The following is a 16,100-nucleotide window of genomic DNA, read 5'->3' as shown; positions in this document are numbered from 1 at the left end:
GACGGATGGACGGATGGACGGACGGATGGATGGATGGATGGATGGATGGACGGATGGACGGACGGACGGACGGACGGATGATGGGCAGAAGGACGGAAAGACGGATGGATGGATGGACGGACAAATGGTCATCCATTTGTCTTCAGAGCGTTTCTCATTGTTGTTCTTACTCAGATGAAGGGAATGAGAGTGAAAGTCCTCCGAACAGCAGCCATCAGCTCAGCTGGAAACAGGGACGGCAGCTGCTCCAACAGTAAGCTCACTCACACACAATCATGTTTCTGTATCCTTATAAGGACTTAACATTAACTTCTAATGTCTTCTATGGCCTAACCCAGATCCTCACCCTAACTAACCTTCATCAATACATTCCTAATCCTAGACCTAAACTCTATTCACGCTACAGGCCTAAAACTAACCCTCCATCCCAGGAACCCAGTCGACTGGTCACCTGTAATTCCTCACAATGTAGCATAATGCAGGGAAACAGCCTTACACTGTCCCCACAAGGCAACAAAAATGCATGTCCACACATTTTTGTGTGAGTGTGTAAACACAGCAAATCTTCTTTCTATGGATTAACACTCTTATAATGGGAAACTAACAGCACCAGTCCACTGGGACCAGTTTGGGGTTTTCTTTTTCATCCTAATGGGTTCATAAAGTGTTTCCAATGGGGGGCATAGGATTCAACCCAGATCTTAGGATTAAATGTCTAGAGTGGAGTTCACTGTCCTTAATAAATGTGGGATATTTCAGTTACGGTGCTGAGTTCACTGTCTTTATTGAGACTGACACACAGTGGGGAGGAAGGTCCTCCAGCAGCCCTCCAGGGCTCATCCAGGTCCTCCTACTGGGAGTGGGCAGCAGCTCAGACGTTGTCTTGTCCTTAGAGTGTTTGTGGGAATGTTGAATGGAGGATTGTGCGGAGGCCTCCTGCGATCGGTGCAGCTGGTACGGAGGGAGGAGGGAAACATAAACAGTGGATGCTGTTCAGGAAAACCTCGGTCCTTCCAGTGATGAACACTGCTGCCCCGTCAGCCGGGTCCAGTTCTGTGGTCTCTAGGCTGGGTGTACATTAACAGATCGGATCCTGTTCCCGCTGAATCTTCTCGTGCTTGAACGTGGAGTGGAGGAATTCTGTGGTGATCAGGTAAAATGGTTATGGGTTCTGTTTCAATGCTTAGCTGGAATATTTCACATTTCTGACATTTTTATTTAGTCAAAATCAGCCTCTTGTTTTTGGATAAAAAGGTTAATTTGTCCTGAATTAAACAGTTGCTCAATTTTACCAAACGGTTCTGAAAACATACTAGGGTTTCATGGATCCGAGTGCAAAGAACACGCTGCCCCTGGTTCTCCTGCTGCAGCTGCAGAAAACTGTTCAGCATTCCCACATAGCTACTTATCATGCTTCCTAGAAATCCCACTGAAGTAAACAATAAGAGACCCTGAAGTGAAAAAAGGGGAAAAATGAAGTTTGTGAACTACAATTTTATTTAGAACTCCTCCATGATGCATGAAGAGCTTGAAGTAGAGCTACTGCTGCTCAACATCGAATCTCATCAGCTGAGGAGGTTCACCTGATCATTTTAGATTATTTTGTCCCAACATTTTGGGAAAGAACCAGAAGTCTTTGGAGGATCTATTTATGTTTTAAGAGGTTTGGGAAGAACCAGACATTATTCCTTAGACAGGATTCCCTTCCTGAAAGTGTTAGCATCGTAGTCTGACCTCCTATAAATGGGGATGGAAGAAGAGATTGATTTTACGATCAAAGCAACTACTTTCTGTCATAAATGTTCATACTCCGACTCCCGATTAATGCCAAAGGAATAATAGAAGATAAGAATAATCTTTAGCTCTTAGCAGGAGAGCATGGATCAGGAGTAGAGCAGAACTTCAGATTTAGTTTTTTTTAACTAATGATGGATCTTCTGGAAGATTAAAAACTGCTTCTTTAGATCAGGTTTAGGTGTTTTTGAAATATTCTTTCCTTAGGTTTAAGAAAATATATGAATCTATTATCATACATGATCACCGCTGACTGCTGAAGCAAATGATGTGTGTTGTCCTTCCATGTCTGACTCTACTAAACCATGATGTGGAGTTTTCTGTGCTGGGAACTATCCTGTCTTTGCTTTACATTCTTCCTTTAGGTCAGATCATGTCTGAGTTTAACAATGTCTCTTGTTGTCTTTTTGTCAACAAGGCTTAGCTGTACTCTTCCTTTAAGTCTGTTGAATTTCACAGACTGTCTTTGTTTAGATGCTTGACAAACTTAAGGCAGTGATTAAGCAAAACTCATTTTATCTAAAGCCAGAAGGAAAAATCTGTGAAACCTTGATCACTGCAGTGGACGTTCTGAAATTAAACAAAGAATGGGCGATTTACAAGTCTCACTGAAGAAATGTAGGCATCAAGTCTTTTCTTAAAGCATTGTTTAAAACTAAATTTAAAAAGAGGATTTTTTTCTCATTTAAAGAATATCTTCAAACATAGGTTTCCCGCAGTGAACTTTAGATGATATTAGATGCTTTTGTTTCTTCATTAGTGGTTTATTGTAACGTCCTGTTGACTCGTTTTAATAAAAAGGGGCTTCCTTGTCTTCAGTTGTCCAAAACTCTGCTAACTCAGACAGAAAACTCATATAACTGTTTTAATCAAATACAGCTTTAATTTTAGTCTTGAACTCTTAACTTGCAGAGTTTTGAACAGTCTGGCTCCTTTTAGGTCTGAAATTTCCCATTTGGCTCCATAAAAGTAGCTCCTGTTCTAAACACAGATTAGAAAATGCATAAAACTGAACGTGTTCTGCATTATTCCCCAGTCCAGATTAACACCTGACCCGTTTGTTGACTCAGGTACCTTCAGGAGGTTGGATATACCGACACCATCCTGGATGTCAAGTCCCACAGGGTAAAGGCGCTGCTCGGTTTGACCGGAGAATCCAGAGACAAACCCTCAGAGAGGAGAGCTGAACCTATGGTGAACGGAACAGAGTCCTCCTCCCTGAAGGACAGCGGCATGGTCAGGTAAGAAGCGTTCCTCTGAGTACTGAGTGGGTTCTTTATTTAAAAAAAAAAAAAACACAGAACTAAGCAGACACACTGTCCTCCCAGTAAACCCGACATGTCCGACTCGGCAGCCGTTTTGGAGGCCTTCAGGTTCATCGAAAGCGCCGCGGCGGAGTTCAGCGATGAAGACGAGGAGGAGGAGAGCGAGTCCAAGGATAGAACCATCCTCGACCTGGCTACCGTAAGTCTGACCTCGTTCCCCACAATGGCCCTGCGTTTGTGTATCTGTGCTGAGACCCAAACTGGTTTCTGTGGCAGATGGTGAGAAAGAAACAGTCATCCACGCCATCTTCCACAGCGTCCGACCTCAGCGATGACCCAGACACCGAGGAGGCCCTGAAGGGATTCGACTTCCTGGCGAGTCCGGATGAGCCGGATGTGTCCGAGCCGAGGAGCAGGGAGGACAGCGGGGAGTGGGGTGAGATGGGTCGGATGGTGGGGAAAGATTTGAGATGATGGAGAGGTGACTGGATTCAGGGGGAGGAGAACTGCAGGACAAACAGAAAACTTTAGAGAAAACAGGAGCACGGATCCTGGAAGCTGCAGTTAAACCAATTTCCTCCAGAACCATCTCATCAGTCGGTGACCTGCGTGTTCCTGTACCATAACAGAACCATTTCTCCTTTTCTTCAGTTACTTAGCAACACATGATGGAGAGCTCTCCCACGCAGCTCATGATTCAACACTTCACAGTCCACATAGTTGGAGATCCGAGCTGACTCAGTGGCGCATTCAGCTACAGTTTCTGCTTTGCATCATAAAACCAGCACAGAACACAGAAACGGGTCAAATCCAGCTCCTTTTGCTACTGTCTGAAACACTAATCCAGAACCCAGGTCAGCTCCATGATCTGTCCTGGTACCAACCTCTTTCTACTCTTAGTTGAATGTTCAATATGAGCCATCGATCAGAACCGGTCCAGTTTATTCCCAGATTAGCTGCAAGGAAATCTTTTAAGTTTTCACCTGGAGAAACATCTGAAATCCTTCACAACTACTACCCCTGCAGCTCATATGAGGAACAGCAACAGTCTCAACAGTTCTTTCATCATATTTTTCTATATAGTTTTCTTTATATTATGATTTTTTCTTTATTTTTTTCTTTGCCTCTGAACTGTGTCATATTTAGTTCTTTATTTATTAGAGGCTCAAAACTGTAAATACTTCATCCTGTTTTATTTAACCTTGTTTGATGTTTATGGTTTGTTGTTACATCTGTCCTTTACCAAACATGTCCTCCTTGTCCCATAGAGAAGGAGGATCCATCTGCTCCTGGAGAACCGGTCTGGGACGTGGACCAAGGCCTGATTGCCCAACTGAAGGAGCAATACAAAAAGGAGAGAAAGGGGAAGAAAGGAGTTAAGAGTAAGTCCTGCATCTGATCTGGATTTCATTCTTTCTATTAGTTTTTTTCTGGGTCATCCACCCTGCTGAGTCTGTTATACTAGAGAAAACTCAGGCAATGTATCAATGTAATAATCCCATTTTTTTGTATTTTTAATTTTCCCCCCTTTCTGTTCCCGAACAGTGCCCCCTAAAACTAGAAAACATCACTGCAGTTGATTTGTGTTTGGATTTATTTCAGTGTTTTAATATCAAAGATGCAACAGGTCTGTGGGGCTGTGTTTAGATCTTTCAGTGTGCATCTGATGTTTTATTTTGTTACCTGGTGGAAATAGGACCAACATTCAGGTCTTTTCCACCTTTTTGTTACCTCGGCAATGGATTCTTCTTAAACCATCAGGAAGCACTAAGGCTAAATTTATCCATCTCTGGATGTTTTCCTGGATGGCATGATCTACCTTTTGAATGTAGAAGTCTTTCCTCTTAGTTACACTGATTGTGTTAAAGGATTCTGCACCTGGAACATTTTATCTATAACCGATTCTGCTTTTTTTCTCTCCATTGATATAACCGAAGGTTTGCAAACTTAAACCACTTCCTATATCTTCCTATGCCTCTTGTCATCTTTATCCCCTAGGACCGAACCGCTCCAAACTCCAGGACATGCTGGCTAACCTGCGGGACACCGAGGAGCTCCCCCCCATGCAGCCGGCCATGTCAGCTCCCTCGCGGCCCACTGTTCCCAGACTGAATGAGCCCGAGGTTGGTCGGCCTGAAGACGGTAAGCCCCTCCTCCTCCTGGACCGTCATTCAGCTGCACCTGCAGCCAAATGCTCCCGTACCGAATCCTCCTTTCATGCTCCCTCCTTGTAGAACCAATGACGTTCCTGCCGTCCACCGGGAAGTCCTTCATTCTGGGAAGAGTGGACGAAGCCGTCTCCAACGAGCTTGGACTGGGAGAACTGGCCGGACTGACAGTTGCCAATGAGGCAGAAAGTCTTGGATATGATGTGAGTAAAACAACCAGATCTGAGAAAATCTTTATGAATTTTCCACCCTGACTCCTGATTTCATGTCAATAGTCCTTTTAGCAGAAACCTTAGATTGAAAAGATGAAGAAGAGGCAACAAAATAAGAATGACTCCCTTTATAGATCCAACTTGTTTCCACTTGTGTAAAACTATCAGATTTTGTCTTTAAATGTTTATTGTGTATGTGAGCCACCGAGCTGTTGAGTTTAGATTGATAAATATAATTATAAGTAAATAAATTGGCATTGGCTTGGTGTGGGGAGTCTAGTTAAAAAAGCATATTTGATAAGCCAAACATGCAAATATTTATATGATGAGGTCCTTTTGTGGGTAGAAATCACCTAAACCTTCTTCAGCCTTAGAATATCATCAGTTAATCCCTGCTTTCTCTAAACAGATCACTAACAACACGGATGCTCTGAGGAAAACCTGGAACCCCAAGTTCACCTTACGGAGCCACTTTGACTCGGTCCGGAGTCTGGCCTTCCATCCTGTGGAGCCCGTCTTGGTCACAGCATCTGAGGATCACACCCTGAAATTGTGGAACCTCCAGAAGACGGCACCAGCCAAAAAGTGAGAGATTATAGCAGGAATAATCCAGTCAAAGCTGCTCTGATGAGGATTTCACTGTCTCATGCTAAGATTTAGTTTCCTTTTAGGTCACATTCTGATTTTGTTTCTAAGGACTAAAAAGGCATCTAAATTCAAAAGCTTCCCTAAACTCAATCTGAATTCAGAATAAAGGACTTCATTATCAGCATCAACTTCAATTCAATTATCTTTTTATAGATTGAGCAGAACAGATGTTGGAGGATGCAAACATTATTTAAATGCAGTTAAAGAATAAATATTTACACCAAAAACTTGATAAATTATATTTTACAGATTGTTTATTACACATTTTTTGGGTGAATCAAAAAGATGAACAGTAATGCTACGTTCCGACTGCACGCTGCTGAAGCAGCAAAAGCAGCTGGTTTTAATGCAAAGTCAAAGGTTGATGCGCATCGAGGTGTATCTTAAGGTCGTACAGCGCGTTTCAAGAGCAGGAGCAACCCATCTTGAAGCAGCTGAGGCAGCACCTCATTAGCTTCTGAGCATTTGACGTGTTTGACGCGCTTCACAAGCAGCAGATGCTGGAGTTGGAAATTTGAACTTCTGCTGCTTGACGTGCCACATCAACCAATCTGAGAAGCTGATCTGGGAGCTGGAAGAGAGACAGACACAGCGTTGTTGTTGCAGATCGCTATGATCACTTACCTGAAGCAGTTTATTAACGCCTAAATTAACTTAAAATGTCGAAACCTGCCGGCAAATTATGTCCGCTTTTATTATTCTGGTGCCTGCAGTTTGGATTACATACATGAAACGCCAACATCTCCTTCTAGCCGCCACGAACAGTAGCGAAAAACCTCCAAGTTGCGACCTGGCCAGAGGCTGCTGTTGAAGGGGATTTCCAGTGACAGCACACCGCCAGTGTATGGTGGTTTCGTGCTGGTCCGACAGCAAAATAATATTTGAAGGCAGGATGGTAATCTTGATGAACTGACTGCACAGATGATGTTTTGAGGTGGACTTTCTTACTTAAAAACATATCAAAACTGCTTTTTACCCAGTTATAACAGCAAATATAGCAAAGCCGCTCTCCGCTTTTGAACACAGGAGCAGCAGAAGCATCAGATACAACTGGACACACTTTACTAGACGCTTCAGGAGCATCAAAGATGCTCAAGACGCGCCTCTGACCTTAATCTGTATAATCATCAAAAATGAAGCAGCAGGTGCTTTTTTACTGCTTTCAGCGCTTGCTGATCCAGGGTGGCCTGAGGGTGACAGTGTTTACTGGCAGTTTCAGAGCTGATTAAGATGATGGAGCTTCTTTTATTTTACAATAAATTGTTTATAATGATGATGATGATTATGAAGTGAGACGAAGATGATTATACCATCAACTCCACCCAGTTAAAGATGTTGGGAATCTAAGGACTCTCCCAGTTTTCTGATGTTTTCTCTTCTGATGAGGCTTCTGTTTTGTTCCTCCAGGTGTGCAGCGTTAGATGTGGAGCCCATCTATACGTTCAGAGCTCACAGGTGGGATTTATACTTGATCAGAACTTTGAACCGGGTCAGAACCTTCAGTGTTTATCAAAGTGATCTGACCTGAAACTGTCTCTGTGTGCAGTGGGGCTGTTCTCAGCGTCACCATGAGCTCAAGCGGGGACCAGTGTTTTAGTGGGGGGGTGGACGGCACCATCCAGAGCTGGAACACGCCCCACCCGAACATAGACCCTTATGACTCCTATGGTAGGACTCAGCAGGTCGGCAGTCATTACCATAAAACTGCTGCTTCCAATCGATAAAGGGTTTTCTCTCAATCCTGTTGCAGAGGCCTCCATACTGCGCGGGGCGCTGTGCGGCCATACGGACTCAGTCTGGGGCCTTGTCTATAGCTCAGCACACCACCGTCTTCTCTCCTGCTCGGCTGATGGGACGGTCCGACTCTGGAACGCCGCTGACATCTCACCCGCTTTGGCGATTTTTAATGAAGATGGAGGTTAGAGACAATCCGGATCAGAATCCATCAGACCTGATCAGTTATATTGATCTTTCAGCTGCTTTACATGTGTGCTGCAGCGGTTAGAACTTCACAGAGGTTTTTGCATAGCTGCGTGAATCTTCCACCATGGCTTTTCAGTCAGTTTTTAAGTCTGAATTTAGATTAAACCATTAAATCAAATGGGTCATTTTCTTTTTGTTTTCTTTGCTCTTGGAGCAAGCTTTAGTTCCTTCTCCATATGTTGAGCTGACGAGTCTCTGTCCTCTATGTGGCTCTGTTTCAGACATGGGGGTCCCAACCTCAGCGGACCTGGTGAGCAGCGACCCAGCCTATATGGTGACGTCGTTTAATACGGGACATATTGGACTCTTCAACATGGAGACTCAGCAGCTGGTCCTGAAGTTTGAGTCTGCTGGACCTCCAGGTGTGACCAGAGATCCCCATCAGCAGGTTTTAGACATCAGTGAAAAGTTCCAGGAGTTTAGGAAGTAAAGCCCAGGATGGTTCAGACAGATTCTTCTGATGTCCCTCTTTCATCAAAGCTCCTTTCAGCAGCTCAGTGAACATGGTTGAGATAAAGCAGGAACGAGTCAGATTTGATATAATTAGACATCAATCCTTCCCTGCTGTGTTGCATCATATTATATAAATAATGGAGCGGATATCTGTTTTATTAAGGTAAAGAGGTAAACCACTTTCCTTGCAGTCAGAGAGCAGCAATGCCTCAAGTTAAGAGACGGGACAAGATTTTAGCAACATGTCAGGAAAACTAGAAATCCTGTAACTCCATCCCTATATAATCCCTATTTCCTATAGAATTTTCTTACAGCTTCTTAGCTCCATCTCTTTATTTCAAACACCTTGCTGATGCGGAAAGCCGCTGACTGAGTCGGCTTCATACGGTAACAGCTGCCTCTTACTTTCAGACTCACCAATCAATTATTTTAAAAAGACATTGTATTTTTTAAAAACACCTATTGGTCGATCATGACAGGTCCTTATCAACATGGATTTGGGGACACCTTGTTTGGTGGGGCTGGGTTCACTATGGAGTTATTGACAAAGATTATATGATAAATACTATTTTTTTGGCAAGTTGACTTAGGCAGCATATGCATGTCTTTACCTGGTCCCAAACAGGTGGGAATACATTTAAACAGCACAATTTCTTCCCTATGTTGGAACCATACAACCTGGTGGCTAGGGGGAACTGTAGTGTCAGTCGATTTTTTCCTGTGCATCTCCATCAGAGGACTCAGATAAAAGCAGAGCACTGTTTGCCAGCTGCATACTGCATACCTTTTTTTTTTCCATGTGAGGTTCTGGATCTGATCTATTGGTTTGCAGGCTGATTAATCTCAAGCCTTGTCCGCCTTACAGAGTCTCCATGTAAGATCAACAAAGTCCTGAGTCATCCGACACTGCCGATCACCATCACAGCACAGGAGGACCGGCACATCCAATTCTTCGACAACAACACAGGTAGGAGCATCACCTCTTTACGTTTATCAGATGGATCTCTTCTCTTTCTCCCGGAATATCTGTATAATCTGGCTCTGGATCCGTTACTGTAGGTAAACTAATCCACTCCATGGTTGCCCACCTGGACTCAGTCACCTGTCTTTCTGTGGATCCAAACGGCCTATACCTGATGTCAGGAAGTGAGTCTTTTCATACAATTATTATTATTTTATTATGAATATTATTGATTATAATTGGAAATTATAATTGATCATTTATTAGTCTAATAAAATGAATCTACAGCCGATGGATAAGTAGATAATTGAGACTTGTGGCTGCCTGTCTTTAAAGTCGTATGGAAGTCAATTTAAATTTCAAATCCTTCTGGCTTAACATATAAAATGCATATAAATGCATTCCTTATCTGACCGTATTGTCCCAAAAGTTAGAAAATGTTTTTTTAAAAACCCTGTCATAAAATCTGTGTGATTTTTTTTCGTTATCTTATGCGGGCCAGTTAGTTATACGTCAGCTTGTACATCTAAATTCAGCCAATCATATATCAACGGTCATCTGTCAATAAAATTTTTTGCGTCATAGCATCTTGATTCATATGTCGCAGCTAATATACGCAACAGTTTAAATAACAAATAAGAATAATTCACTTCACCATTGAGTTCCGTCCCAGTGTTCACGGGGATGGACGTCTGTGTCTTCGGCAGGCGTAGAGCTAACAGAACTGGCAGCGTTGCGAGGCAAGGGCTCAAACATGTACGGCTGTAAGCCTTCTACACCAAACCAAGCTTCTGCCGCCCTGGCGTCCTCTTCCACAACAACTTCCTCCCCGCTTTTCTCCTCTAAATAAAAAATGCATGAAGGAGGAGACTTATCCACGACCGCCGACACAAAACTCTCCTCCTCTTGCATGTTTTCGCTGTCCTTGGTGTTCCTTGACAGTGTTGTTGCTAAGTGCTACTTGGTCCCAATATATTGCTAACTGGTTATCAAGATGCTTCCGTTACACCGGCCACAACCAAAATGCTTGCGAACCTTCCGCCACAACAACCCCTCCCCCTTGATAATAGACCAATCACATTCACTTTATTTATTCGTGTAAAGTCGGGCACCATTTAGGAGAATTTGGAAATGCAACGGTTGGAACAGCCGCTTCCCTACGACTTTAATGATTAAATTAACTATTTGGATTATCAATCAACCACAACTTAATTTACCATCAAATGCTGATACTAAAATATTCATAGGAATGGCCATCAATACTGACCTATGAACTGGAGGAGTCAATGTTCACCTATACAGCTTGCATAGTAGTTTTAGTTTTTCTAATTTTCTTTTTGATATTGCCATTTTGAAATCTCTAGAAATACAAGTGTGATTAAAGAAAGGAAGAGCAGCAGCATAAAATCACGTTTACAACTGGATAAGGCTGATTTATACTTCAAAACTGGGTCATCTGCTTGTGTCACAGTGAACGCAGAAACGTCCCCACCCCTTCCGCAGACACTCTGCTGAACCTCTTCCAAATTGTAGGTGACCACAGACAGTGCGGCAGACAGGAAGCCTCTGAGTGGTCAAATCTAAATCCACTCTACACTGTCCGTATTTCCTGTTTGGTACCATACCGGCTTGTTTTGTTTGTATGACCGCCATTGTGGATAACGACTCGTGAAGTTGGGTCAGTTAGAAGAGCGAGGTGCGCGAGAACGCTAGGACCTTTTTTCCATCTGGATCCTCTCTCTTTTTCGCCCTCATGTCCCTCCTTGTTGCACAAACTTGCCCCCACTTCCTCAGCGCTTCGGTCTTATCTAGACCCACACCTAGTTCGTGATTGTCCCTCTTTCGTTGTGGCATGGAATAACATAGCACAGACCACGCTTCAAAATTGAGCATAAATCAAAAATGTGATAAGAACTACAGACACATCCACTTTATTTATGCTGAAATTCATTTCTGTCAGTGAGCCCGAGAGCAGCTGTGGTTTTAATGTAGCAGCACATGCAGCTCTGTGGCGGCTCATCTATAGAGTTTTGTGTTTTCTGCAGTCAGTAGCTGGGTTTCCATTAAACCACAAATTGTAATTACAAAAACAAGTTTACTAAATGGAAAAACATTAAGTGCCTTGTAAAAAAAAATGAAGAAGAGGTTTTGAAGTTGTTGGAGAAAGATGGGGTGACATATTTGGATTCATGAGGAGACGGAGAATTTTTTACATTTAGTTTTCCGCTACCATCTTGTTGTCAAGAGTAATGGTGTTAGCCAATATGTGCTATTTTAGTTGTGTTTCTTATTTAATGGAAATACCACAACTGCAGAAATTAACATTTCACGATCAGAAGAATATCAACCTAGTTTTGCACAAATTTGTAATGGAAACACAGCTAGTGAAATATTCAGGTGGTCAGCTGCTCCTAAGAGGACCTGTTCCTTGTCCTTACTGGCCCTTTACCTTCACAGGTCACGACTGCTCCATCCGTCTGTGGAACATGGAAAGTAAGACCTGCATCCAGGAGTTCACTGCCCACCGGAAGAAGTTTGATGAGTCCATCCATGACGTGGCGTTCCACCCAAACAAATGCTACATCGGCAGTGCTGGAGCCGACGCACTAGCCAAGGTCTTTGTATGACCGGGACCTGCAGTGACTATTTGTGTCATCATGGGGTTGACTCTCCTCCTACTGGACTCGGGCTGGCCTGCATCCCATCAATAAGCTCTTCATTTCCAGTCCCAAGGGGTGGTGTTCTGCACCTTTTAGGTTTGCTTGTGCTTCCACATACCTCCTCAATACTCAATATGCCCCCAAGTTAATCAGAGTCCTGCTAATGACCTGGACCTGGACTAGAGTGTGCAGAAGCGAAGATTTATCTAAAAAGTGCAGGAAACCAGACCACCAGGAACCAGGAGCAACCTGAAAAATGTTTTTCAAAACCCAAAACCTCTGCAGCGTTTCTGCTTTTGGGAATTCTTTATCAGTATGATGTGCCTTTTTTCCTTAGAGCAGAGATTCCTTTAGAACCTGAAGAAATTAAAGTGCCAGTTCAGATTTCAGCCCCCTGCTGGCGGTTAGCAGTACTGTCTTGGTTGTCTAAAGATTGTGCAGAGGTTTTGTTTTAAAGGTTCATTCCAACTGCTGAAGAGTTGGACATTTTTCTCTGTGGGTTGTCTCATTTCTTCTGGACTTTTAACAAGTTCTAACTGGCCTGGACAAGTTCCTGACAGAGCTGCAGCGGAAATCCTGCAGTGGAGCCCAGATTTCTATTTACTTTTTCTTTTTCTTTCTTTTTTTTTTTTTTAAAGGTTAGAGGTTCCTGAGAGGTGCTGGTTCTGTTCAAAGAGACTTTCTGATTGTGTGCTGACCTAAACTATTGATTTTGGTGTTGGTATTCTGACATTGAGCGGCTGGTTTTAAAGGGATGTTCAGGTAGATTTACATTTTGTATTCTCTGTTTTACTTGAAAAGTGGATTTTGTTCCTGTTGGGATGTTTCAGGAAGTAGACTTCTACTTGGAAGCAGCTGCTTCCTGTTTAGGATGAACTCTGGTTTTCCTTTTATCAAGCTGTGTAAAAAAGAATAATTGAAATGTGTGTAGAGTTTGTGTTACAGGGAATCTATTTATCTACCAGGTGGGAAACTGTAATTTAAGATAAATTTTAACTTGAGCTTGATTTTTATGTTTTTCCTTAATTGGAAAGTTGAACTTTCCAGTTCACCAAGTTGTACTTCCTGTGGTGATGTTCCTATTTTTTAACTGAAATCTGTTTAGATTTAGACTTCCAGAACTTTTCCCTAGCTGATCCATCTGGTCGTCCCAGAAGCGTTCCTATGGATGGAAGGTGACAACTAAAGGAAACGAGTAGTACATTCAACAAACATCTGGAATCCTTTTTAAACCGGATCTAAGTCTGCTATAAAACATGGATCACATTCCCATCATGGACCAAAGGCTGGAAGAATTTCCAGAAATCAGACGGGTAAATACAGAGGTCAGCTCAGAATGCCAAGCAAGGTTACCACGGTAACCAGTGATGCTCTGGAGCAGGTTAAATCAACACATTAAAGCTGAAGTCTGTAAGTTTTTAAAAATCACTTTTTTGTCATATTGGCTAAAACTGTCCCTATGCCCAGACAGCAGTACATGTGATATGTAACCTGTGAAAAAACTGCTTCAATTGGTCCCGCATACTGCCTGTATTTCAATCTGGAAAGAATAATTCGGTACGAGTCAAAACAACCAATCACAGCCAGAGAAGCGTCTGATGGAGTGTTAATCACAGCTCACACACGCTGATTCCCGTTATCGCTCTTACCGGTTCACACTCCATGCCGCATACGCTGCTTGGACGCTTCTGGTCGCATGCGGTAGCCGCACAGATGCTGTGAGAGGGGTGGAGCTTGGAGGTGGGGCATGAGTGAAGCAGAGAGGGTGGGGGAGTGGCGTGAAACCTGTTTTTCTTCAAATTTTCAGTCGAAGTCTGCTCTCTTCTCAATGTTACAGACTGCAGCTTTAAGCGTTTCTCAGCCAATCTGTACTCGTGGAGTGTTATCATGTCTGCAACAAATGGGAAAATAGTAAATATAATATATTTATTTTTATTAAGGGAGATGCAAATGTGTCATACACAGTAAAGTTACAAGGAGGACTAATATTGGATATGTTGTGTTGACTCATTTCCTCCCCGTAATTTAACTGGAAATATTTTGTTCATAAAACCACAAACTTTTGTTTGTACGTCCAAGATGAATTTTTCACTTTGTCCGAAATCCAAATAAAATCTTATCAACGGTAAAACAAAGATTTTGTGCGTTAGTAGAAGACTTAATAAAGGCTTAGTAGGGTTCCTGGCTGAAGATATATTAGAAGTGCTTATTTGGACCGTAAAGGTTGCTGCTTGACATACTGTTACTGTAAAAGTAATCACAGTATCACCTCCTGTGAACGTGCTATTCATCCTGCATCCTCCTGATTAGTCCTGTGATTCTGGTTTCAAACATTTCCAAACTCACTGTTTATATTTTCTTTTTCACTTATGTATTTTTTTGAAACATTATAGTCCTACTAATTCAAACCTAACATCTGATCATTTGGTCAGACCACACAGAGCTTGAATCTACTTCAAGGTTTTTTAACTTCGGTGTGGAGTTGCTAACTACCGTCTGGCTCTGTACAGCATCTATGGCTTCCTGACTCTTGGCAATGTTACATATAAAAATACTTTTCTTTCTTCACTCTGTTTGCAAAAAGTGCTAAAAACTGGAGCGATACCTTTTTTGTCTTTTGACCCAGTTTATGAAACACAGGATAAAATAGCAGAACCTCCCTGTTTGGATTTTTAAGTCCGAAGTTAGTCAGTTTGTTTAAATGCTTAAATGCTCTAAAATATAAAATGTTCCAATTTATGTAGGAGAAAAAAAATTATAAAACAACCACTTTGCCTGTAAAATATTGAGAGCTTTGGGGCACTTAAGTGAGAAAAATAAAAGAAGGGAAAAAAACTCTGCTGCTTTTGTTTTTATTCTGATTTTTTTTTTTTTTTTTATCCAGACAGAAAATCAGGAAGGTGAATCCCAATTTTTTTTCAGCCTCTTCAGGATGGAAACCCTGGCAGAATCCTGAAACCTTTGGTGGCAAACTCAAAATGATGACACATATGAGGTGTTGATTGAATATTTTCAGTAGAAACTGGGATCTCTGCTGTTTTTTCATTTTGTTGATCCTTTCCAAATCCTTCCCCAAAGGGTAGTTTCTGTCCACCGTGAAGTTCACTCAGGGTGACAGGTTCTGTCTTTGATGGGTTTCTGTGTCAAAGGATAATCTTTAAATTTGGCAATCATCTTTATAGCTCTCCTAAGTATCAGATCTTAATATCCTTGACAGTGTTGTTGACCAGTAACCGGTTACGTCATATTCTGGACCTCTGGATTGATCCAGCTCTGGGATCGTTCCAACCTCAGAGCTGCAGAGAGGGTTAAACTGGTACCCATCTCTGTAATATTCAGCTAATATTCAGACCTTCCTCTGGCTCAGCCTGCCTGTAATTCCTTCTTGACCTTGTACAGTTTACCTGCTGTTGCCTCCTTGCACACAAACCTTGCTTTCCTCCCTTCCTTCTCAATGCGAGGCTCATGGATCACTAAAAATAAAGGAGACTTTAGATCGCTGACTCATGGTGTTAATTGTATATTTGGTTCTGTAATAATGTTTTCACAGGGAATGATTTTGGATCAGAGGACTGTGTCCAAACCATAGAAGTTTTTTTTTTCTGTGTAAATTCTAAACTTATTTTAATGAGAATAAAAACTGAAATATGGTGCTTTATGTTTGGTTGTCCCTTATTCTGGTCAGATGCATCTTCTTTAGGATCGGTTCAATAGCTCAGAGAGGAAAGTCAAGCAGCCCAGAGGCCTTCAGCAGCTCGTTCTCCTGTAAGTCAAACATGCAGCACGTAGAGACAGAAAGCCGTGCAATGGTAGAAACGCTCACCTGGACTTCTGCAGAGCATCCATATGTTTGGATTCCAGGGTCCCCTGAAAACAGTAAACAGGTATGTGTTTAGGAAGAAAATCTCTTTGACTGAGATTGATTAAGCTAATGTTATTTCAGAGCCACTAACCTT

The 16,100-nt window shown here is 42.3% G+C and overlaps 1 protein-coding gene across 1 annotated transcript in view; it reads left to right on the top strand.

The window, feature by feature from the left end:
* The window catches only part of LOC107094437 (striatin-like), a 30,870-nt gene extending 18,255 nt beyond the window's left edge, over positions 1–12,615 (top strand). Inside the window, exons 4-18 of the mRNA XM_015390026.1 lie at positions 175–253; positions 2,865–3,035; positions 3,123–3,258; positions 3,336–3,495; positions 4,328–4,441; positions 5,058–5,201; positions 5,294–5,430; positions 5,849–6,024; positions 7,495–7,542; positions 7,634–7,755; positions 7,838–8,005; positions 8,292–8,432; positions 9,389–9,490; positions 9,583–9,669; positions 11,942–12,615. Coding sequence (XP_015245512.1) covers positions 175–253; positions 2,865–3,035; positions 3,123–3,258; positions 3,336–3,495; positions 4,328–4,441; positions 5,058–5,201; positions 5,294–5,430; positions 5,849–6,024; positions 7,495–7,542; positions 7,634–7,755; positions 7,838–8,005; positions 8,292–8,432; positions 9,389–9,490; positions 9,583–9,669; positions 11,942–12,111 — 1,955 coding nt within the window. The 3' untranslated portion in view covers positions 12,112–12,615. The remainder of the gene's footprint in view (positions 1–174; positions 254–2,864; positions 3,036–3,122; positions 3,259–3,335; positions 3,496–4,327; positions 4,442–5,057; positions 5,202–5,293; positions 5,431–5,848; positions 6,025–7,494; positions 7,543–7,633; positions 7,756–7,837; positions 8,006–8,291; positions 8,433–9,388; positions 9,491–9,582; positions 9,670–11,941) is intronic.
* Positions 12,616–16,100: the final 3,485 nt, after the last annotated feature.

This window comes from Cyprinodon variegatus, unplaced genomic scaffold (assembly GCF_000732505.1).
Source record: "Cyprinodon variegatus isolate N-32 unplaced genomic scaffold, C_variegatus-1.0 Scaffold481, whole genome shotgun sequence".
NCBI classification, from domain to species: Eukaryota; Metazoa; Chordata; class Actinopteri; order Cyprinodontiformes; family Cyprinodontidae; genus Cyprinodon; species Cyprinodon variegatus.
Note: the sequence above shows the minus strand (reverse complement) of the source record. Positions and strands in the feature narration are given on the sequence as shown.